General features: G+C 45.8%; 3 protein-coding genes across 4 annotated transcripts in view; 2 read left to right on the forward strand and 1 right to left on the reverse strand.

Moving 5' to 3' along the window:
• The first annotated feature begins 1,784 nt into the window (after nt 1-1,784).
• On the forward strand, nt 1,785-9,216 carry lrrc3ca (leucine rich repeat containing 3Ca). Its single transcript, XM_030340908.1, has 2 exons — nt 1,785-2,563; nt 7,804-9,216. Exon 2 carries the CDS (start codon nt 7,903-7,905, stop codon nt 8,701-8,703), a length of 801 nt encoding a protein of 266 aa, XP_030196768.1. The 5' UTR covers nt 1,785-2,563; nt 7,804-7,902; the 3' UTR covers nt 8,704-9,216.
• A 6,159-nt stretch (nt 9,217-15,375) lies between these two features.
• On the forward strand, nt 15,376-19,390 carry LOC115531265 (uncharacterized). Its single transcript, XM_030340414.1, has 5 exons — nt 15,376-15,507; nt 16,053-16,237; nt 16,925-17,029; nt 17,145-17,285; nt 17,894-19,390. The coding sequence occupies exons 1-5, from the start codon at nt 15,411-15,413 to the stop codon at nt 18,101-18,103; spliced, it is 738 nt and encodes a 245-aa protein (XP_030196274.1). The 5' UTR covers nt 15,376-15,410; the 3' UTR covers nt 18,104-19,390.
• Nucleotides 19,391-19,461: 71 nt separating this feature from the next.
• The window catches only part of med24 (mediator complex subunit 24), a 20,514-nt gene continuing 17,475 nt past the window's right edge, over nt 19,462-22,500 (reverse strand). Inside the window, exons 24-26 of one of the 2 annotated variants that reach the window (XM_030340412.1) lie at nt 21,117-21,197; nt 20,246-20,394; nt 19,462-19,793 (exon numbers count right to left, since the gene is read on the reverse strand). In XM_030340412.1, the coding sequence (XP_030196272.1) occupies nt 19,677-19,793; nt 20,246-20,394; nt 21,117-21,197 (347 nt within the window). In that variant the 3' untranslated portion in view covers nt 19,462-19,676. The other variant, XM_030340411.1, reaches the window with a different exon arrangement.

Here is a 22,500-nt window from a genome sequence, read left to right on the forward strand (position 1 = left end):
GGTAATCTGATAATGCCGTGGAATGAAGAATGGCTGCCCGTGCACTCTTGCCTTGCTGAAAGTAATCCCTTTTTCCGCTGTTCCATCGCCTCCTTATGTTCTCGCTCACAGCGCTAATTTCTTGCTAATCAGTGCAGAAAAGCTTCCCCGGTTGATGATCATGTAAGCGTTATGGGGGCCAGCAAAGGGTGCCATGACAACCCCCCCCCCCCCCTCCCCACCCCACTAGCCCCCATGCTATTAGATAGGAACAAGGTTATGAGTTAAGCGGTATGAGTAATATGCAATATATTGTATAAAACAGTTTTTAACAATGCATCCCCATCTTTATTTTTGGCATGAACAACCCATTCGTACCGGTCCAACATAAATGAATAAGAGCAAAGAAATAAATTGGATAAAACCACACATTTTTTCCCTGAAACAGACAGACTGTACAGATTGATGTGGTGACTTGGGGCAGCTGGGTGGAGAAGGCTGGGCATGGCTACCTTTATCGATTTTAATTCCATTAATACCTCATGACGGAGGCCCACTTGGAAGGCCGTCTGATGGCCGGTGCCTATGTCTGTTATCACAGGTCCGACCCGGTTTATCAGCTGGCACCAGCAGGCAGGGAAAGAAAAGTCTCTGAAGAAAAGCCAATAAGACAGAGTACTGGCAGCAGGCGGCGGACTTAAGCAAATAAGCAGACGGCGGAACATTTTAACAACCCCTGAAAGCCTAGGAAAAGGCAGTGCTTTACAGAAAATAACTCATTAAGTCACTGCTTCCTCATTTTGTGTTGGTGTCTTGAGTGGGACGTTGGGGGGCCTGAGAGCAGGCGGGGTCCGCTAGCACTCATGGCCCCGGCTCACTGAGCTACTCCCAACACCTCACACACAGCGGGCAGGGTGGAAGCGCCAAGCTCATTGGTTCAGCCCATTTATAACACTGCAGTGTTCGACTTAAGGTATAAATCTGTCCGGGAGCCTCTGAAACATTGTATTAATCTCTGGCTTTGCTGGGCCCTTTGATCTGGCGCGCCAAGTGAATTGTGTGAGTGCCAACGCCCTGCGCAGTCTGTGTGTACGTACCCTGCAGTTAATGATGTCGTTAGAATCCATTATAATGTTAGGGCGACATACATACGGTCCTGAATAGTGGGGACAGGGGTAGACTGTGTGGGTGACAAAGCACCCTGATTACATGCGTTTGGCTCTGTGACGGCTCAGAATAACTTGAGTCACACTCATAGTGTTAGATTCTACATGGGACTACATGGTACATGCATGGTACCCGTTGTTTCCATGTTCCCCATGTTTCGAATGCCCCTTGCTTACAAACAGGGCAGCCCATTGCTTTCACTGATTCAATGTATTTTGAGGGGGTAGAAAGGAACATAACTACCATCAAGGGAGGCTAATACCATACCACCACACAGACCAAATATGCCTATTGGTCGTAAAATGCAATCGGTCATAACATTTAGCCAATGCCTCATTGTCGTGGTTCTGACAAACTGAGTGACCTATGAGCATACTCTCGGCATATTTATCACATTTCTATCCAAACCAAAGCCTGAAGCCACCAATGACTAAACCAACATCAGAAGCTTATGGATTAAATATTCTAATTCAGTTAGCTCAGCGGTTTTCCTCCTTTTTTCCATCAGCTCCACCCCCCAGGGTTAACTTTGGCAGTACCTCTCTGAATATCCGATGCAGTTGGTGATAAATCCCAGAATTTTATGACGTTTTAAAGCCAACCCCCTTTTAATTCATAGACTACCGCTTTTTTAAGAAGTGTTGCACAAGGATTCCTAAGAAAAATATTATTACATATTTTTTTGATAACTTTGGAGAGAAATAATTTGGTGGACCATCAGCAGTGCCCGCGCATTCCACACGGGGACCGCGGACCACAGGTTAGGAATCACTGATGTAAAGGCTACTGTGGTGATGGAATAGGATAGGATATACCACGGTTGGAGAAACTTTGAAAGCCTTGGCAATTTTTGTTGCCGTTTTAATCGAAGTAGCTCGAGACGAGACATTATAAATAAACTAGGATTTTTTTTTAGATAAATGTTTTAGAATTCATAAAAACAGGGCAGATGTGTTGCTCATAATCATGGTAGCGCATTATGACGAAGGAGTTCAATTTGACAGTCTAGTAGTCCATCAGCTGAAGCTGCACAGGGGTAGTTCATCCTGAGCGAGCAGCTCAGTCTGTCACAACACACCGGCGTCGTGTCGTGTCCTTGCTCCATCGCGAGGGCTCCAGCTATGTGGCTTTAGTTTTCCTGGTTGCGTGGAAACTAAAAGGGGCTGCATTGAACGAGCACCCTCGAATGAAAAAAGGGAGAATTTACTGTGGGCGCTACGTGCCTTTGCCTTGGTGTGTGCACAAGTTGGACAGGCTGCAAAAGAGAGAGAACCGTGTGGAAGGGGGAAATCAGAATATTTAAGTGAACCGTGTTGTGGAGTGCGTGGGGATTCGGGATACGCGATCATCTTCCCTGACGGCGGAACTTCGGTCCCTAAATGAAGGATGACAAAACGGCGGAGAAAAGCAGTATAATGTGAGTACGCGTGCAAAAAAAAAAAAACCTGAAACACAATCTCTTCTATGTTTTTACCTTTGAATACTGCATTTTTCCATAACGAGAAAGTTGCATCTGCATTTGCATATTTATAACATGACCGTGTGTATGTTGTATGTCGTATTGTGTGTGATTATATTGTGTCTGTGTGTGTGTGTGTGTATAGGCCTAACATTATACCAAGGACTAAATCAAGACTAACTTAAGAGCGACGTATCCCTCCCAGAACCATCATATATGGCCGTGTGTATCTTCTGCTTTTATCTTGTACTTAGTGCGAAGAATTGAGACAACGGGGTCTAAAATAACCAGAGAGCTATAGCCTACTATCCAAGTTATTCATATGCATATGATATGCAAAAAAGTTGATCCTATCGATGCAGTAACCTTATGTTTGAATGTATTTACAGTTCAGACCGATGATTGACGAGACCCAATTTAATTAAAATGTCACCAGTAATAAGCTATTAATAGGCCTCCTGTCAGAACTAAATGGCCTTCCTAGATGTAATTATCAAGTCGGCTGAACTCTAGTACCAAACATACTGTTCAGTAAATAAAATGCATGTGGCTATTTCAGGACTAGAAACCCCACCGGGGACTTTAAGACAGGGAAATACAAGAATTAGGATTGACAGTGGCTGTAGATGGACGATAGAAGCTAAAAGCTCTGGAACGAGATTACACTTGCATTAAAAGGCTTTCAAACAGGAGATATGAAGCCACATCTGTTCCACTCAGCCTACTGCCGGTAACCAAATTCAGAACTGTAGACCTATAGAGCCATGAAGGCTATTAGACAAATTTAAAACTAAAATAGATTCAGCTGTGTGTAGAAGCATGCAGAAAAATACACGCTTCTCTAAAACACACACACGCACCCACACACACGCACACACACACACACACACACACACACACACACACACACACACACACACACACACACACACACACACACACACACACACACACACACACACACACACACACACAAAAACACATACACACACATACACGTCACACACACACACACACACACTTACACCTCCACACACACACAAAAACACATACACACACATACACGTCACACACACACACACACACACATACACACACACACACACACACACACACACACACACACACACACACACACACACACACACACACACACACACACACACACACAAAAACACATACACACACATACACGTCACACACACACACACACACACTTACACCTCCACAGACACACACACACACACACACACACACACACACACACACACACACACACACACACACACACACACACACACACACACACACACACACACAGACTGCCAAACACACACACACACACACACACACACACACACACACACACACACACACACACACACACACACACACATACACACACATACACACACACACACACACACACACACACACACACACACACACACACACACACACACATGCAGTGTTCTCCCTTTGTCTGTTTTGTGGCATCATTAAAACATAAACACACAAATAACAACCTCCACCTTATTAGTATTCATAACAAAAATGATTCATTGGGATAGCCGGTAATGATCAATACATTATACATTCGAATCCACTTGAATTTGTTCTGAATTAATTCAGCATAGAAGATACGGCCCACGTCCCCGTATCAGCGACAGGGACACTCACACACACGCACACTCGCTATATCCGTAAGAGCAACAAGTTGCTGTTGTTGAGATGACGTTGCGGATTAATTACGACTCCCCCAATACACACACACGTCTTGCCCCGGAGACCAATCATTACAGCGGCGCAGCGACAGCAGACGAGATTTATGACGAAGGCCAATGCTGACCTTTTTGAGTGCTCAGGCGTCCATATTTCTGGAGTGGATTAAAAGTAAGAGCTTTATTTATCTCACCGAGCAGTAACTCTCACATGGGTGAGACCTGACTGGAGGGCGGTGACGGTGCCGGTGGTAGAATTGACTTTGATGATGGCGGCGGATAGGGCTTAACCTGATGGAGCGGCCCTATTGATTCACGACGGAGAGGTCTCTGTGAGCCGCTGGAGCCGATCCGGGCTGTGGAAGCTAGAGGGCGAATAATATGAGCCCCTGAAACGTTTTGGGCCTCTTCTCATTTTCCACATTTATTTTCAACGCAATTCACAACCCCCCCCCCCCCCCCCCGTGTAACAGGCCGCAGCTGAAAACACACCCCATGGTGCCGGCGCTCCTAAGCCCCTGAAAACACACACCCCATGGTGCCGCCGCTCCTAAGCCCCGGTCACCCCTCTCGCGCTTTCATCCTTTCTTTCCTGCCTCTTCATCCGCATCCACAACGCTCCTCTCCTCCGTCTCCTCTTTCCACTGCCTCCCGTTTTCATTCATACTTTCATTGACAGCCCTTTTTCTTTTTCCTTTTCTTTTTATGTCTTTCTACACCACTTGACAAACTATGTGTTTCCCCCCCCCCCTCCCTTTTACCCAGTATGCCATTACCCTGGTAGGGCCCTGCCGCATTCTCTACCAGGGTATCTGTATTGTGTTGTCATTGTAATGTTACCGCTTTCTCTCTCTCTCTCTCTCTCTCTCTCTCTCTCTCTCTCTCTCTCTCTCTCTCTCTCTCTCTCTCCCCAGAGCCTCACTGTCGCTCTGCATTTCCACACCGCTCTCGTCCTGTGTCCCTCCCCTGTCCCTGTCACCCCAACCCCACCCCACCCCAAACCAACCCACTCCTCCTCTTCTACTTCCTTTGGCTCCAACCTCCCCTTCCTCCTCCTCCTCCTCCCCCTCATCCCTCAGAGTGAAATGTCAGCCCCACCCCATGCTGAGGGATGAGGAAGGGGCCGCCTTTCCACAAACACAACATTAGCCATTAATATGACCGAGCCCCCTGTTTTTTCTTTCCTTCAGACTAGGCCCTCTGATTGGCTGCATCCCTCCATGTTATGCCATTTGTCCATCGATATTGACAATAAGTGCAGACTAATGTACTTAATAAAATACTGTTTAATCGCGATGCTAGGCTTAATGTGTGTGTGATTGCTTGTGAGTGTGTGTGTGTGTGTGTCTATCGACAGGGCAGCGCAAGGCAGTGCCTTTTTATAATCCTGATCAAAACATAGCCACACAGTGACTCTGTGTAGGAAGTATATTGCTTACTCTTCCACACACACACACACACACACACACACACGCGCGCGCGCGCACGCACGCACACACGCGCACGCACGCACGCACGCACGCACGCACACACACACACACACACACACACACACACACACACACACACACACACACACACACGCATGCACACAAAGACACACTCTCTGAAACACACACACTCACATACACCGCTCCTGTGAGCTGTCCTCTACCCCTTCACGTCATGCGATACCAAGAGGTACTTCCAGATCGATTTCATTTTTTAATCTTGGTAAGTGGATCTTGCCGAGACTCTGGCCATTCTGGAGAACCACAGAAAGTATTTTGGGGGCCGGAGGTTCCTCTAAATGCTTTGGTAATCCCGGCCCCGCGCCCGCATGTCGTGTTCGTCGGCTGTGGTCTGTGTTCATAGTGGTAGCATTCAGCCATACAAAAGGGATTGGGTGGCTAACATTGGTGCTACAACATTGACGGAAGGAAGGTTTTCTGGGGGAGATTAGTAACGGGATAGGCCGTCCTCCCCTGATCAGCTATTAATGAAGCGTGTCCGTGTGGGGAGCCATGCTTTTAGAGCGCAGAGAGAAATAAAAAAGTATTGATTACAGAACACATAAACAAGCTGGTACGTTCATGTTACTTGCACTGCTGAATACGCCTTTTAAATCAGGTGCAATTAGGTTGGGGAAAACACAGCTGACAGCTGCCACTTAAATTGATTCAGGAATATTGGACCACTATACAAAATAACCAACACGGTGACGACAACAATATGCATGCAGTGGATACACATGTTTACTGCTGCTGTGGCAGGGGTGTTGATAATGTTGTGTCACTGTGGTTACTGAGAAAAAGCCAGCACTGCAGGGATGTCAATTATAGAAGACTCTGAGCGCGACCACAGCCATTTGTTATCTTGTTTGTTTCTGACTGGCCAGGATGCTGTTTTCGCCCCTTAGACATTGTTAGCCATGGTCTTTTGCTGTTATTATTAGCCCCGATGTTGCTAAGTATCACACACACGGTCTGGCTTTCCTCATAGCTGTCGGGGAAAAGTCCTCATCCTTCGTTCATAATCATAATCTCACATTTCATGCAAAATGCCACCGCATGGATGGAGAATATGTTGGGGTTCAGGGATCGGTGTTGTGTGACCACAGTCAGGGTGATTAGGATCTGTGAGGTGCTATGCAACACTGTGCAAAGATATGTTAACAAGCAGCAACTGCACATCCAACCATGTCAGCCTATCAGAGGTGCTCCCACGTCCACCTGGTATAAATCTGTCATTATGTCCATTGCCCACAGTTTGCTTGTTGATTCTCTCTTACATTGAGGTTCTGATCATGCATTAATCTTTAATGTTGTTATTATGTGCCGATGCCGATAACGTTATTAGGGAGGGAAATATGATCGACCGATATTCAAAATATACAGTAGATCTATTGTCAGTTATTCAATATTGTGGTACTCTGGAGCAGCTTCTTGGGTTCTGCTGCTCACCCTCCAGCAATGCTTCAGGCCACAGCAACATCGCATTAAAATCATGAGCTAACAGAATGGGAGTTAAGTGTTGGAAGTGTTTATGTGGATGTGCTCAGTTGAGGGTTTTAGAGGTTCAACACACATAGTAAAGAGGTAATTACGTTTATACATCAACACCATTGATAACGTTTTCATATCGGCAAACATATACACTGATAACAATTTATCTGTGATAGGCCAATACCTGCCGATAAAATATATGCCGATATCTTGCTCCAGTTGTTTGAACTCTTTCTTGTTTTATAGCTCTAATAGCATACTTTGTTTTGATTCCCATCAAAGTCATCCACTTCCTCTCCCTCGATCAACTACATGCCCCCAACTGCAACAAAAAAAGAAAATAAACGTGTCTTTCTAAATCCCTTAGCTAAAAAGGAACTCGTTCGGTTTTTTTTTTGTAGAAAAATCTCATATTCGCGTGTTAGTAGAGTGTACTCTGTGATAATTCTCAGCCCGACCCCAAGACCTTTCCTTTGTATTCCCCATCCCGTAGGTTAGCCATCTTCATCGGGGGAGGCTGACACTCCGGCGGTCCGTCCCACGCGCCGGTCGTCCGGGGAGGCTCCCCGGGGCATGCCCAGTGCCCGACACCATGCCCATGGCAGCAGGCTGGTTGCTGCGCCACTCGGTGGTCATGTGTCTCCTGCTGCACAGCCTGGTGCTGATGACGTGCTGCTTCCACCACGCCGCCACCAGCTGCTCCAAGAACTGCTACTGCTCCGAGAGCGAGGCCGGCGGCAAGACGGTGCGCTGTAGCAACCTCCAGCTGACGGAGATCCCAGACGACCTGCCCAACGACACGCGACGCGTCTACCTGGACTTCAACCTCTTCACCGCCGTCCCCGCCAACGCCTTCGCCGGCCTCCCGTACTTGGCCACGCTGGACCTGTCGCACAACGAGCTGGCCCAGCTGGAGCCCGGGGCCTTCCGAGGGCTCGGGAACACGCTGCAGTTCCTGGACCTCTCGTCCAACAAGTTGAAGAACTTCATCCCGGAGGCCTTCGAGGGCCTGCGGGCCCAGGCCAACCTGACCAACAACCCGTGGCACTGTGACTGCAGCCTGCAGCTGGCCCTTCCCCGTGTGGACCTGGAGGCCGCCTCCCTGGCGGGCATCGTGTGCCAGACGTCGGACCCGGCGGACATCGGCGTGGAGGGTCTGGCCTTCCTGCTGGCGCCGGAGATCGACCTGTGCGTGATCATGAAGAAGACCACGGACGTGGCTATGCTGGTCACCATGTTTGGCTGGTTCTCCATGGTCATCTCCTACCTGGTGTACTATGTCAGGGCCAACCAGGAGGACGCCCGTAGGCACCTGGAGTACCTCAAGTCACTGCCGCAGGTCAGCATACCGGGCAAGTCCGAGGAGTCTTCGACCATCAGTACTGTGGTATAGCCCCGGGAGACACCTTGGGAACAGAGTGACCCAACGGTGGCCTGCTGTCATTGTTCGCATCGGAGGGGGGAACCGGTGGGCAACAAGACATGTGTCCGTTGGCACAAGGGAAACCAGGCCTGAACAATCCAACCCAGATGAATAATTCATCAATCAGTGGCCCATTAGGAGTTTGTAGGGGCTGAGTTGAAGGGTCCTGACTGCAACTAAAAGCAGAAGGAGGAGGTTATTTGTTGACTTCCAAATATGGGATTTAAATGGGATTTATCCAGTGGTGCGTAGACCCTCTCCCTGCACCTTTTCTCACACAGACGCCATTCAGGAGGCTATGTCAGCGAGCTAGCCTGCCGGGGAATTAAAAACAGTTGTAGCCCTGCTACAACAAACTCTTGACTCACAATTATTCAGTATACAATACAAAGTGTATTCCATTAAAAACCTTCAATGAGGTATTTAATAGTATATTAACAGCGAAAAATGTTGTTAGTTTCAATTAAAATTGTCTTTATAAGAGTTCCTTGTGCATATTTTTGATGAAGGCTCTTCCCCCCATCACGACTATCTTGTAGACACAGAAGGTATGAGAATTTGAGAATTTGAATTTGAGGAATTGAATTTGAATTTGACAGCATTAGATATTCCTCCCGCGGTGTGGAAGGTAATCACTTTGCCGTAGGACGAAGGGCGCTCCGGCAGGTCTCTGATGTTTGGGATAGATACCATTATATTTTTTTTACTACAAAGCTTCCATACTGATCAGACCTGAGTAGGAAAAGAGGTCAGAGCCGCTGTCTCCCGACACGGCCGACAGGAAGCTAATCTACGTAACCCTCACCGGAGATGGCGGATAACCCGCCCCCCTGCTGCCGTCAGGGACGGGGTCTGTGGCAGGTTGAGGCGGAGGGCTGCGGGGGAGAGAGACGGGGGTGGGGGGGGAGGCAAAGGGCTTTTGTACGTCAGAGCACAATGCTTTCGTGCAAATAAACAACCTCATGGGAACGGGGCTGCGTGTTCCCTTTTAGCGCTGCTGCTTCCTGGGGCTTTAAGAGCACTCTGTAGCCAGCCGCTCCCCAGAGGGGAGAGGGCTGTGCGGCATTTATGGCGGTGCTCTGTTGGAGAAGACCACCCCAACACCGGCTGGGAGACAGCCACCCACGCCGGCAGATGTGGGGTGGGCAGGAAGGACGGGGGGGGGGGGGGGGGGGGGGGGGGGGTGCATTCGTTAAAGGCTGAGTGTCTTTCACGTTCATTTTAATCAAGGTAATACGCCGCTAATCAAGGTACTTTGTCTCCAGAGCTGCATTTCAATGTGCTCGGAGGAGGCCGCTGGGGCTCTGCCTGTGTTTTATCTTCCCTCCACGGGGGTTCTGTAAGGCTTGAAGCGCGGCAGTTCTGGATCCATGCGGTCTGGTGAGGTCACTCCCGGGGGGGAACTCTAGCTGAAGAGCACTGCGGCACGGGTGGGGGGGGTTTGACCTGCTTGTCCATTAGGGGGGCCATGGATCACCCCATCCAACGGCCTTACCGACCCAGGAGAGGGAGGGAGAGAGAGAGAGAGAGAGAGAGAGTGAGAGGGAGGGAGGGAGGGAGGGTGGGAGAAAGAGAGGGGGATGCACCTTCGTTTACATCTCTCACTGATGTCATCAGCTGACCTCAGCGACCACACCACCAGTGATGCAACCACCTAGAGACCATCTCTACTTTACAACACAAATACAGAAAACATGAAAACTGAGTGACTCTGCAAAAAAAATAACAGGTGTCCTCCACTGCCAAGAGGTAGACTTGCAAGCCAAGTTTAAATCTGAATTCATTAAGTAATTAATGAACTCGGGTTGTTGTGAGCAGTACCTAAAAAACACATTAGGTAAATTGAATCCCATTACAAATGACATAATATTACCGTCCACAATCAGGCCTGTGATGGTGAAAGGTAATGATTAAGATCTAATCCTTACCTTAGGGGGAAGGGGGGAATGCACATGGCTCTTTAGCAGTTGGCCCGCTAAGGGTGCCTTGTTGCCATAACAACTTACCTAATCAGATCATCTCAAGATCATGAGCCGGTCGTGTGTGCATCAACAAGGGTTTCCCTGTCCCACCCCCCACCCAAGCACCCCCCGTACCACACAGACCGGAGCCACTAAACTATGTATGACAGCCACAGAAAGAACCCCGGAATAGGGGGACCGGGAGACTCAATCCATCTTTTAGCTAACGTGACCCATTTCCAGAGGGAGAGAAAATACCACAACAGAAAACCAACGAGATACAGACAGGCAGACGAACAGACAGACAAGGCCACAGGGGTACAGCTGCCCCTCCTCCAAACCTCCCAAACACATCACCCACTGACCTCATCTCTCCCCCTCCTCCCCCCCGTGTATCTTCCCACTCTTCCCTTCCCAGGGGTGACAGCTCAGCTTTTCTGTTTTTCTGTTTTTTAAGTACAGACCGCCGACTCACTATCTGCAAGGCGCTATCTTGTCGCTCAAGTTCAAGGGCAGCCTTTTCGTATTTATATATCCAATATATATATTATATATCCTAACCCTAACCCTAACCCTAAACCTTGTTACCGGGCAGATTCATGTGTTATTTTTTTTCTTCCTTTCAGTTAGTTCCTCTTTAGCCTCTTTAGCTTCGTGGTTGACGGCGCTTGTCGGCGTGAGGTTATTGATCCTGACAAGAGTTCGCCTTCAGTAACTCTCGGTGAGGCCTCCCGCGACCCACAGACGATTCGATAGCACTGAAAAATAGATGGGTTGCTTTCCTTTGACATTTCCTTGCTTCCAGAGAGATCCGCTCTCTCTCCCTCTGCAGAGAGAGGCCTGGCCCGTTCCATAGAGAAAAACATGAATCATAACACTCGAAGCAACCTATAGTCATGCACTCCTCCTTGCATTCCTGCAATGCTATAGTTTCTTTCGGTTCTTTATGTATTTGTATAGAGGTGGCCATGGGTGTGTGTACGTTGGTGTATGTGTGTGCGTGTGCGTGCGTGTGTGCATGCATGGGCGTTTGTGCGTGCGTGTGTGTGTGTGTGTGTGCCTGCATGAGTGCATGACTGAGTGAGTGAGTGTTTGTGTGTGTATGAGTGAGTGAGTGAGTGCATGTGTCACCGTCTGAGTATGTTTTTCCTGGGTCATTGTGATTACTTACTGTGCAGCTATTCTATGAGAGTGTGTGCTTTCCATTGTACACTTGTATGTCCAACAGGTGTGTATGTGTGTGTCTGTGTGAGCGTGGAGGAGGAGCAGGGGGAGGGGGGGGGGGGGGGGGGGGGGGGGGAGGGGAGGGCGGGGCTGGGCAATCGGGTAATGTAACACCCTCTGTTCCCCCAGCACAAATAGCTGTTGCCTGGGCTTAAGATATGTTTCAGCGCAGCCCGCCTGGCCCCGCCCGCTGCCCTCGGACACGTTACACTGGTGTGAGCATTACAACTGCTGGGCAATGGGACACAAAGTCAGGGGATAGGGTGACACATCCAATTCCACAGAGCACAACTCACTCTGGCGTTGGGTTGCAGGTGAAACAGTTTCCAGGGGCCTGAGGGAGAACGTGTTGGGTCTCTCTCTCTCTCTGTCTCTGTCTCTGTCTCTGTCTCTCAGAATGATGGGTTTACATTCAGGCACTTCAGGTGCCCCCCTATTTGTTTTTGGTGCGGCAGCTTTGGAGATGGGGGACAGGTTAGAGTTTAGGCCACACACGTGATGATGCGCGGGAAGGGCTCCTTCATTGCAGATGGGAGTTGCCGAAGGCGGAACACGTGATTAGAACGGCCTATTCTCGACGTGTAAACACAACGTGGTGGTTTATGAAGGCACAGCGACCTCTGTCTGTCAATACATGCAGGTGTAGGTAAAAGCGTTGTTTTAATTTTCTATATAATGGGATGAAACTTTAATTTCTAACTATTACCATGAAGGAGACGGCGATTCGCATATTATACATCAAGGACACAAGTTGACCTTCCGGATCCAAGACTTCGGGATTCAGCCTACCTTTTTGCTGGGAGTCGAACACTAGCATTCGAACACTAGTCACTGCATTATGAAGCGAGTTTTGTCACATATTAAGAAAATATGTCGCCTCAAAGGACCTGGTTTACTTTTGTTTCAACCACTGTCAAATCATAACAGCTGGCCTAAAGCGATAGCTCCAGAAAGACTTCAATGCTAACTTTGGAGATAAAACTAATGTTAAAGAGGCAGTGAATGGGCTGTTTCAGCTGCAATTTGAACACTAGGATAAAAATAAAATGTATAGTGCTGAGAGTTCTTTCAAGGAGAGGGGCGTGTCATCCCCATGGTTACGACCCAGGCCGACTTTTCGCGATGTTTACATGAAACGCCCATAACCCACATTGTGGCGTTATTCTTTAAGTGTCCGAGATGCTTAACCCTTTCTCGGACACGGTCATTAAATAAACCGCTGCTCAGACAGAGCTGGCGACAGATATTTCTACTGGACAGTTATAGAGTAGATAAAGATATATTTTAAATATATGTTCTTTATATTCGTTTTTTCTTTTAGGGCGACCAGCTCCCCAGAAGGTGGCGCGCCCGAGGCGACAGCCTATATGGCCTATGCCTTTAGCCGGCCCTGCATATTGTATAGCCTACATGGAGCTGAAGCCTGCCAGTATCTCCAGGCTAGTCATCTCACTACTGAGAATATATAGGCCTAGGTCAGGAAACTATAGACACCACCACATGCATTCACATCATGATAGTTAAGATACAAAAACACACATATCTCAGAGCAGGAACAGAATAAGGGAATGCATTGCCTTTAGGGAAAACAACTGTGACTAAGGTAAGATTTTGACTCGACAGACATGCATAATTAATCAACTTCATCCTGCACTGCCGCTTTAAATAGCCTATAGCTAAATATAGTTGTTAAAATCTTCAGATAGGAAAAGTTGGTTCTGTTTGAGGTGTGTAAATGACATAGACATGTAGAGACCACTGCTGAAGAAGAGAAAGAAGGCATTTCTATATTTTTAATGTATTGCTTTGGCACAAAATGAAAAGTAAACATGGCTGCTTTACCAGAAGTGACAATGTCTAGTGACGGGAAGAAGAGATTTCTGGAGAGCAACCCCAATGCGTCTTTTCTCCTTCCAGTATCATTTCCCGTTGGGCCGGGGGATATTGAGTAGGAATGTGATGCTAAAAGCATTCAAGTGGGTACAATCATGGAAATAAAATGAGATTAGGCAAAGAATAATAATCTTGAGAGTCACAGCTGGGTTAAAAATTCTTGTTAATAATACAGCTCAATTTAATTTTGAGTCACATGTTGTCTGAAGTTCTACTTTAAATAGTAATACTGAATGTTTATGTTTAATTAGTCCATTTCTCATTAATATGCACACCTCGCCTTCAAAATGGTTAGGGCATTAACTCATCGAGTCCCGTTGGGCAGAGATGCAATTATACAAAATAAGGATACAATTTTAATTATGCATGACAAAAAGCAGCAAGCTATCAAAATAACTATTGCATTTCAACGAATTGACAAAAAAAAGAGCTACAGGAGGTACAATTATCATTATTAATAGTTTTATTTTATAACCGTTTGGTCTGTGGATAGCCATGAACATGTCGATGCTTTGGAAAAGGAGACACAGGCCTTTGTTCCACCTTCTGAATACCTTAGTGGTTTGAATATACAGAGTTTATTATTTTTTGACGATCATTTCTAAGACTTTGAAAAAAAGAGTTTCAACCACTATCATTCGACCGCCGGGTGGCGCTGTGGACGAACAGTGGCCTGCACGGTAATAGCCTACAAACGAGCGTTGGTGTTCACTCCACTGGCAGGAAGGCATCTCCACCTGTTATGGTCTGAAAGAGTGACGGGGATTCACTCAGAAGAGATATGTTATTTAATCGGCTAAAAGCACGCTATTCGGGTGTGTCGATGGCAGAATGACCTTTCCTTTTGTAATATGTGTTCCCATTAAACCCACAAATGCCTAAATGTTGATCACTTAAGGAGTGTACTGATTCAGATTCAGATTAGGCTATTAATTGCTGATAAAAAGCATATTATGAAATATGGACATATCAGTCGTTCACGCCATATTAACATGGAGTGAATGACATATTGCATACTGACATAAGCAAGAGTTATGGGAGAGGGAATTAATTTGTCAACCCTAAAAATATGAATGGATTGCGTTATAAGAGTTGAGGCGACTTGTGACTTGAATATCACACCGAACAATTGCCTTTAAACAACTACAATATCTTCGGCTGTATAGCCACTGCCTGAGGACAAAAGTAAGGAAGTTCACATTTATCTTGAACAAGTCCTATTCAATTCTACATAATATAAAACAAACTTCTAGAACTAATACGCTTCTTCTGAAGTCAGTGCGACAATAGATGAGTAATAGGGGCAGGATGGTTTAGCTCAGTTGGAATCCACCAGAAACCAGATAAAAAGGTTTTGGATTCGAACCCCAATGTCCAAAGGCATCCTTGATCAAAATGCCCATATTGATGATAGCTTAGTTAATTTACATTTAATATATCCCTGAATTATTATAATTATTGTTATTTCATTGTGTAATTGTTGTTACTTGTAAGTATTGTAGTTGTACATAAATTATTTTTGTGAAGCTTAAAGGAGGCAAAAATCTCTTGAGGTCATATGTTGAACCAAACTTCAGGGAAATCCCCCAAAACACTTTCATGGTCTATATAATAAGTTCAACAAATCATGGATACCTTTTACTAGCGATCAACTTTGGTACCCAGGAGGAGCTCCCAAAAATGAACATTCTAATTGGTAAGTAATGAGCCAATCATCGCTCTTGTTTTTCGCTGCTCGCTGAAGTCAACTTTCTCGGACATCACTGTCTGGGCTTCATGGCAGACGATCGACAGCCTCTATGGATCTAATTTAACTTTTTACTCTTATTTCATTTAAATATGAAATAATTGATTACTTTATTTAGTTAAATCTAAGTCGGCACCATAGTACATTTTACAGGAAAATTAATACGTGAGTGAATGGACAAATCACGCTGCTTACTGGTCTAAACTTCAGGATTTAACAAATATTTGCAGTATAAAATGTATATCAATTATTCTTCTGCATTTTATAAATAGTCCTGTGACATATCATTTCTCATCACCGGGGATTACCGCTGCACTGTTAATTTTAGCAGGCGTCTCGTGTTCCGCCGGACTATATCCTCCCTCCTGGACTGGGGGCGAACGGTCGCTCTGTTCAGCTCCATGCTCTGCCTGTGGATGAGCTTTTTGTTTGGACGCGCTCGGAATCAAAGACCGAGTTGAGTTGTTTATACGTGTTTTATCACCACCACACAGTTTTCGCCCTTCCGCTCTACATGGCTTCCTTGGTTCGGAGCGCACCTCTTCCAGGGTTATCCGGGGATAACTTCAGATCACTTGTGGATACAGATTTTTACAACAACGTCGACATCAGCCTCAGTATACTGAGGAAAATCGTCCACGCCATTCCCGAGACGCACAACGCATGCCTCACCTCAAAGGTAACGATTCGTGGTCTTGGAGTGATGTTCATTTTTCTATTGCGCATGAAACTGCTTTAACCCTTGAAGGCATTTGCTCAAATGAGCTTGCTTTGAACTTATAAATAGCTTGTTGCTTACGAGAAAATATGATATTTCAACAAGGGCAGATCGTTTCGTAGGAGAGATTTCGGTTTAGTAATCGCTGGAAGCCTCTCGATTTGCCCCCCCACCTTGCAGAAACAGCAACCCGTTTAAAGGCTACATGTGTTTTAAAGGGTGATGCAAGGTCAATGCTGATTGGTTTATCTCTATATTCTGTCCTGTAGTCAAACGATGTCCCTTTATACAAAGTGATAGTCAGAAGCCTAGTTTACATGCTATTCGTTTTTAAAGGGCCAATGTGCAAGAATGATGCAGGTTGGTTTATCTGTAGCCCTACCTTGCCACCTGTAGATCAATGTCCCTTTATACAAAATGATAGCCAGTAGCCTATCATGCGGTGCTTTGTAAGATAGAATAGCCTAGACATTATTGAAATGTAAACTTTCTGCGTCAGCTTTTGTCTAAAGAATAATCCTTGAATAAACTGACAGCTAGAGTTCATAGTAAACTCTTAAAATCGTGTAAGAATAATACTGTTTTTCAGTAGTATTGCATCTGTTGTCGTTCTACACATACTGATGTTTGCTTTCTCTGTTGGAGCAGGCATTTGAGCTCAACTCGACAAAAGGCGAGTTTACGTTGGTGGCAGAAAGAATTGGCATTCCCGTCTCCCCCGCTCTTCATCTCTTGTCAGAAAATTCTACTATGGTAAGAATCTTCTACAAAACCTGGAAAAACACAACTAATAACCTTAGCCTCTAATGTTGAAGAACAAATATCCTAAATTCACACCTTGATGACAGAATGTTTTTCACAATTTCAGGAGACCAGTTTGGTCCTGATGTCTGAGGGCCTTCTGCTGCATCAATCTCTGCTCAGCAATATTTCCACTCATCTGGGACCCCAGGACACAGTGACAGAGCTGCTTACCGACATCAGAGATCTGCTGTTCCACATCCGCAAGGTAATCCAACAACAGAACACTTTAGAACATCTGAACGGATATTATTACGCATGACGTAGCAGTGGTTTTCAATCTGTGGGTTGCGTCCCATAAGGGGCACGACCCTTAACCGAAACCAAATCTAAATTTGCCTTGCGTTCAGTGTACGAGCCGGCACAAACCAACAATGAAAAAATCTAGGCCCAGTGTTACTCAACGATTTGTCCCGAACCTGTGAAATTGTGAAGTTGCACAGGCAGGGTGCAGGAACTGACCTTCGATAAAAATGTTACCACAAAACAGCGTCCATCTTAAATTATGCGTGCATGATAGGATGTTTTGAAACCAAAAATCTTTTAAAAATGGTAATTTGTCTTATTGCATTGTAATATATGCCATTTTGTCACTGAGATTGAAGAAAGTCTTTAATTTGGAGAAAACGGTTGTAAAATCCTACATTTTTGCCAGTCTCTGACCAACAAGTTCGGCTCTGCTCCGAGCTCAAAGGTCGATTATTTTAGCCAACTTCACAAAAGCATCTTGAAAGTCTAGGACCCCATTACTCACAAAAATCGTTCCCGCTCCCCATTCCCTAATCACATCCCTGTTGTTCCTGTTCCCCTCTACAGCTGCTGAAGGACATCAAGGTGGATTCAGCGGAGCAACCCACGGCCCGCTGGCCGGACCTCAATCTGTCCGATGACTTTGATGTTCAGGTGACGACTCACCTCACTCTGCAGCAGCTGCAGGGCTTCGGCCAGGACATGGAGCGGATCCTGAGACTAGTGGCCCAAGCCAACGAGGACGTGACCCAGCCCACCGACTCTGAGCAATTGTAGTGAAGAAAGCCCCCACACTCCATGCCTCCCACCCCACACTCCATGCCTCCCACCCCACACTCCATGCCTCCCAAACCAGTCTCCCTGCCTCCCACCCTAGTCTCCATGCCTCCCCCCAGACTCCATGCCTCCCAAACCAGTCTCCCTGCCTCTTACCCTGCACTCCATTCTCCCCCGCAAAATCCGAAGAAACTCAAAGAAACAAGACGAGTAGCTATAGGAATCAGAACACAAGGGGGGTATGTCTATGTTTGAGTTAGAGTCTGGATCTGCCGCCACACAGGGGCGGCAGATCCAGATGTGGACCTCAACATCCTGAAAGTCTACATCAGGGATTTCAACTTGATGGGAGTATCATGGATGTATCATTTTATTTATTAATAACCGTATTTTATTTATATATATATATATAACTTATTTATTTTTTCTATTTTGTATTTATTTTTGGAAACGTGCTTTCGATATTGACAGTGATTGGATTATTTTGATATACCAGACTTTCATTTAAGGGTTGGTCTTGAGTAGGATCTTGGGAACCAGATTGTTATCATACAGACATTAGCCGCGTTTACATGGACACATCTGATCCGCATAGAAATCTATGCGGATCAGATGTGCCATGTAAACGCGGCTATTTGCATCATGGAGCTGCTGGCAATTCTAATGGTGTAGAATAATAGATAGAATAATATTCAGTAAATGGAATGACTGTGTTCATTTGTGAATGACTTTCAAGCTCCTTAGACCATACTGCCAAACCTCCCATTTTTTGGAAGATTATACTTGAAACAAAGCAACAAGCTGGGTGAGACGTGACCAGCAAAATAATTTGGCCCCTCAGTTTCAACTTGCGGTTTTGTTCAAATCGGTCCTTTTGTAATACAGAAGTGAAAAAAGTAATTTCGTTCCGATTTGAGTGCCAAGTGTCTTTTTCCCTGACCTGTTCCCGAGAGGAAACGTCACAGGATGTTTGTTGTAGTGTCATGCCAGGCCAGACTTTGCAATATGAAGAAATGTAGCAACGTCCCCAACATGTGACTCGACTGGCGATGTTGCGTTGGAGTTGTGGGTCATTGTCAAACTGCGTTTTTACTTTTTTTTTTTTTATTTGAACTGTGTAACCACATGGTCATGTGTTATGCTGCTCAGATAATTACTATTTGCGGGGAAGAGAAATATTTAACATGCCTTAAGATGAATATGTACCTAATTTATACTAGTTGTTTACCATTTTACATATTTTCAAGCTGCACATATATATTTATTAAAAATATTATATTAAAAAATTCTCTGCATATCTCTAACCTTCATTTCAAAAGACTGTTATCATCAATACAGACGCATGTCAGACAACACAATCCTTACAATTCATTTATTTATTACAAAAAAAGATTACAAGAGGTAACAAACAAGCAAAAACATGAATCCCCTATAAAAAGATGTCTCATGACCCGCAAAAGGGCAACAACGACGGCATGCACCGTCACACCTTACACCCCTTCGCTCGCTCCTTCCATTTAGTAACCCCTACGCGGTGCTGAGCTAACCCAGGGAGCCCCTTGTAGCTGACCAGCTACAAGGCCGATATGGCTTTGGCCGCCACCCTCCTCCCCAGCGGCAGGGTGAGGTCTGTGATGGCCAGCACCACCTTGGGCTTGGCCATGGCAGGCAGCTTCACCAGCTCAGACACCTGGGGAGGGAGGGGGGGTGAACAGATGAATAGGAGGACAGGTATGAGCAAGAGCAATGTGTTGAAAGCAGCGCCGAAGAGGTTATCTTGGGTCACAGACGTTCTTCGGTCTTTAGGGTGCCTCTGTTGTAAGTGCAGGGCTGATTTAGCAACAGGAATTCAGATTTGACCCAATACAGATTAGTAACTCTGGCTACATCCGTCTTCCTTGTCTGTGAGAAAAAAAATGTTTAATACAAGCTTGAGTCATTCTTAAATAACTACTCCTTGTAAGTGCACTATATTTATAACACTCTCCCACTCTGAAATACTTTAACAGTATAAACTGATTCCAAACACCTGATTGGGTGACCAAGCCTTCTGAAGAGCCAAGGTAGACACTGAATAACCAGGGCTGGTGGGGGGCGGGGGGGGTTGACTAGAGCAGTGAAAATGTGCTTCCTCTAACTCACCATGGTGAAAGGAAGGAACTGAAGGATGCTTCCCCGGTGGCCTTGCTCAAGACATTCCACACACTCCTCCATGAAGCTGTGCACAAACTGGGTGTGGGGCCCGGCCATCTTGGAGCCCAGTATGGACGAGATTAACAGGAAGAGGTTAGCTGAGGAGAAGTTAGAGGAAGAGGGAGAAATTGGGAGGGAGATGTAATCAGAAACCAGGATTAGTGCGGAGAAAGTTTTCGAAGAATGTCAAAGTCTCCATATAGATAAAAATAGAATGGAATGAGGTTTTTATCAATCAATTTATCAAGATGAGGTGTAACATATAACGCCCTTATCCTAAATGATGCAATTCTGATACTACGAAATCCATCTACTAATCCACATGCTTCACATTTCTCGGTGATTAAACGACTCACTTCAGCAATCATATTGAGTCCCACCGGTGTCATCGCTATTAGAGCTCTATATTGGAACGCAACCCCAGGATACGGAAATCATGAAGCAACAGGCGTTGCGTAAACCTCCAGATGGTATTTCCCTTTATCTACTGAATGAAGGGGACACAACGCTGACCTGTGTCTGTTTACCAAATGCTTGACTAATGAGACAGAATTAAAATAATAATAATTATTATTAGTGATATATATATTATATATTATTATTAGTTATTATTTCGGATCCTATGCATGAATATTGGTGGAGACAAACGTCACACATTGGGTACCTGTGATGGACTGCGTATAATATGAGGAAACGTCAATGTTGACTTTGAAATAGAGAAACACATCGAGGGCAAATGGGGTCCCCGACGCAGAAAGAGCTTTTGGCCTAGTGTCCGTCATGAGCAGGGAACGGGGCCGTGGTGCGGACGGGTTCTTACCCAGCACACGGTTGAGGGGCTCCTTCATGTTGACCGTGTGCAGCTGGGAGGCTGAGAGGGAGCTGCTCATGGACCGGTCTCCTGCAGCACAGTGAGGGGAGGGGGGCAGAGAGGGGAACCCCAGGCACAGGCTTAGCGACGGAAAGCAAAGCGACAGCGGGCGACTCCAACGATGTAGCCTCTATTGCGCAAATGTTTCGACGCAGTGAGAGACAACTCGGATTTGTCAGCACTTGTGTTTTTCCGGCGAAAAGCCCTTCAATTCATAGCAATTTGCAGTATATTGAACCTAATACGTTTTCATTTGAAGCAGTGCGACAATTTTGAGAGGGCTTCAAGTGAAAGCAGTCTCAGCAGTGTCTTCTTCCTTTCTGTGGTTTCGGAATGTGACGTTCAAAAAGGTTCAAAGCCATTATACGTATTTAAAGTAGAATGACAGATGCCAACCGATTTCCCGTTTACTGTAAATCCACGCAACAGAAAAAAGGCACAGACCAGAAGAATTTCCAAACTAACGCAACCAAGAAACTCACTGAATGTGTAAAGAGGGGATGAATGGACTCCCCTCACTGGCGGGAATACTGGCAATAAACAATGTAGTCACGTGACGTGAAATGCCCAAAATGTATTTGGGCGCAAGGATGCATTGTGTAATGAGCAAGGCAGGGCATGCATCTTGATCAAGGAGTTTTCGAACCTGATGCCAAAGTATTAATCTGATTCTTCCACTGAATATTGGATGTGTAGGTGGATGACTGCCTCTGGTTCTGTTAGACGTCCAAAACCGGGCACTGAATTTGCGTTGAACCGCAGCGCACATGTTCAGGCCTGACGGCACAGCAAGAGGTGTGCAGAGAGTGACGCGTGGCGCTCAGTGCTGCCGTTTTACCACCGCCAGCGAGAACAGACTTGCTACTGACGGAGGAATGGGGAGATGTGCTCACGCTTGGCAGACCCTCTGGGGAATTAAGAGGGAGTCAGAGACTAACAGTAAATCGGATGCCGTTCGCTCAAAGGTTTAAGGTACAATTTCAGAGGGGCTCTTTGAGTGAGGTTTTACCATAATCAGTGACCTCCGACTCTGCCTGTACTGGGAGGTAAGAGTAGACCCCATGAATCAAATTCTCATCATAAATCATGAGTGTAGTGTTACTACTATTAAAAACTCTTCAGTAGCGCAAGATGATGTCATGGCCAGGTCGCACGCCCCGCCCAAAAATATAAGATAAGACATTCTTTAAAATTAGGGCAAATTCGGGTATAACAGAAAGTTCTGGCAGTGATACAAATTAAAAATGGATAGAAACATGTATAAAAAATTAAAAGATATACTATAAAATATACTACATTATGCAACAGTTAGTTCCGACCAAGTAATTTGATT

The sequence above is a fragment of the Gadus morhua genome, chromosome 18 (genome assembly GCF_902167405.1).
Source record: "Gadus morhua chromosome 18, gadMor3.0, whole genome shotgun sequence".
NCBI classification, from domain to species: domain Eukaryota; kingdom Metazoa; phylum Chordata; class Actinopteri; order Gadiformes; family Gadidae; genus Gadus; species Gadus morhua.

Bases quoted from the DNA above. Each gene is read 5' to 3' on its own strand.
- LOC115531265 (XM_030340414.1), top strand. From the start codon at position 15,411: ATGGTCTATATAATAAGTTCAACAAATCATGGATACCTTTTACTAGCG. The intron at 15,508-16,052 runs GTAAGTAATGAG...ACCACCACACAG, and splicing joins AAAAATGAACATTCTAATTG to TTTTCGCCCTTCCGCTCTAC. The intron at 16,238-16,924 runs GTAACGATTCGT...CTGTTGGAGCAG, and splicing joins ACGCATGCCTCACCTCAAAG to GCATTTGAGCTCAACTCGAC.
- lrrc3ca (XM_030340908.1), top strand. From the start codon at position 7,903: ATGCCCATGGCAGCAGGCTGGTTGCTGCGCCACTCGGTGGTCATGTGT.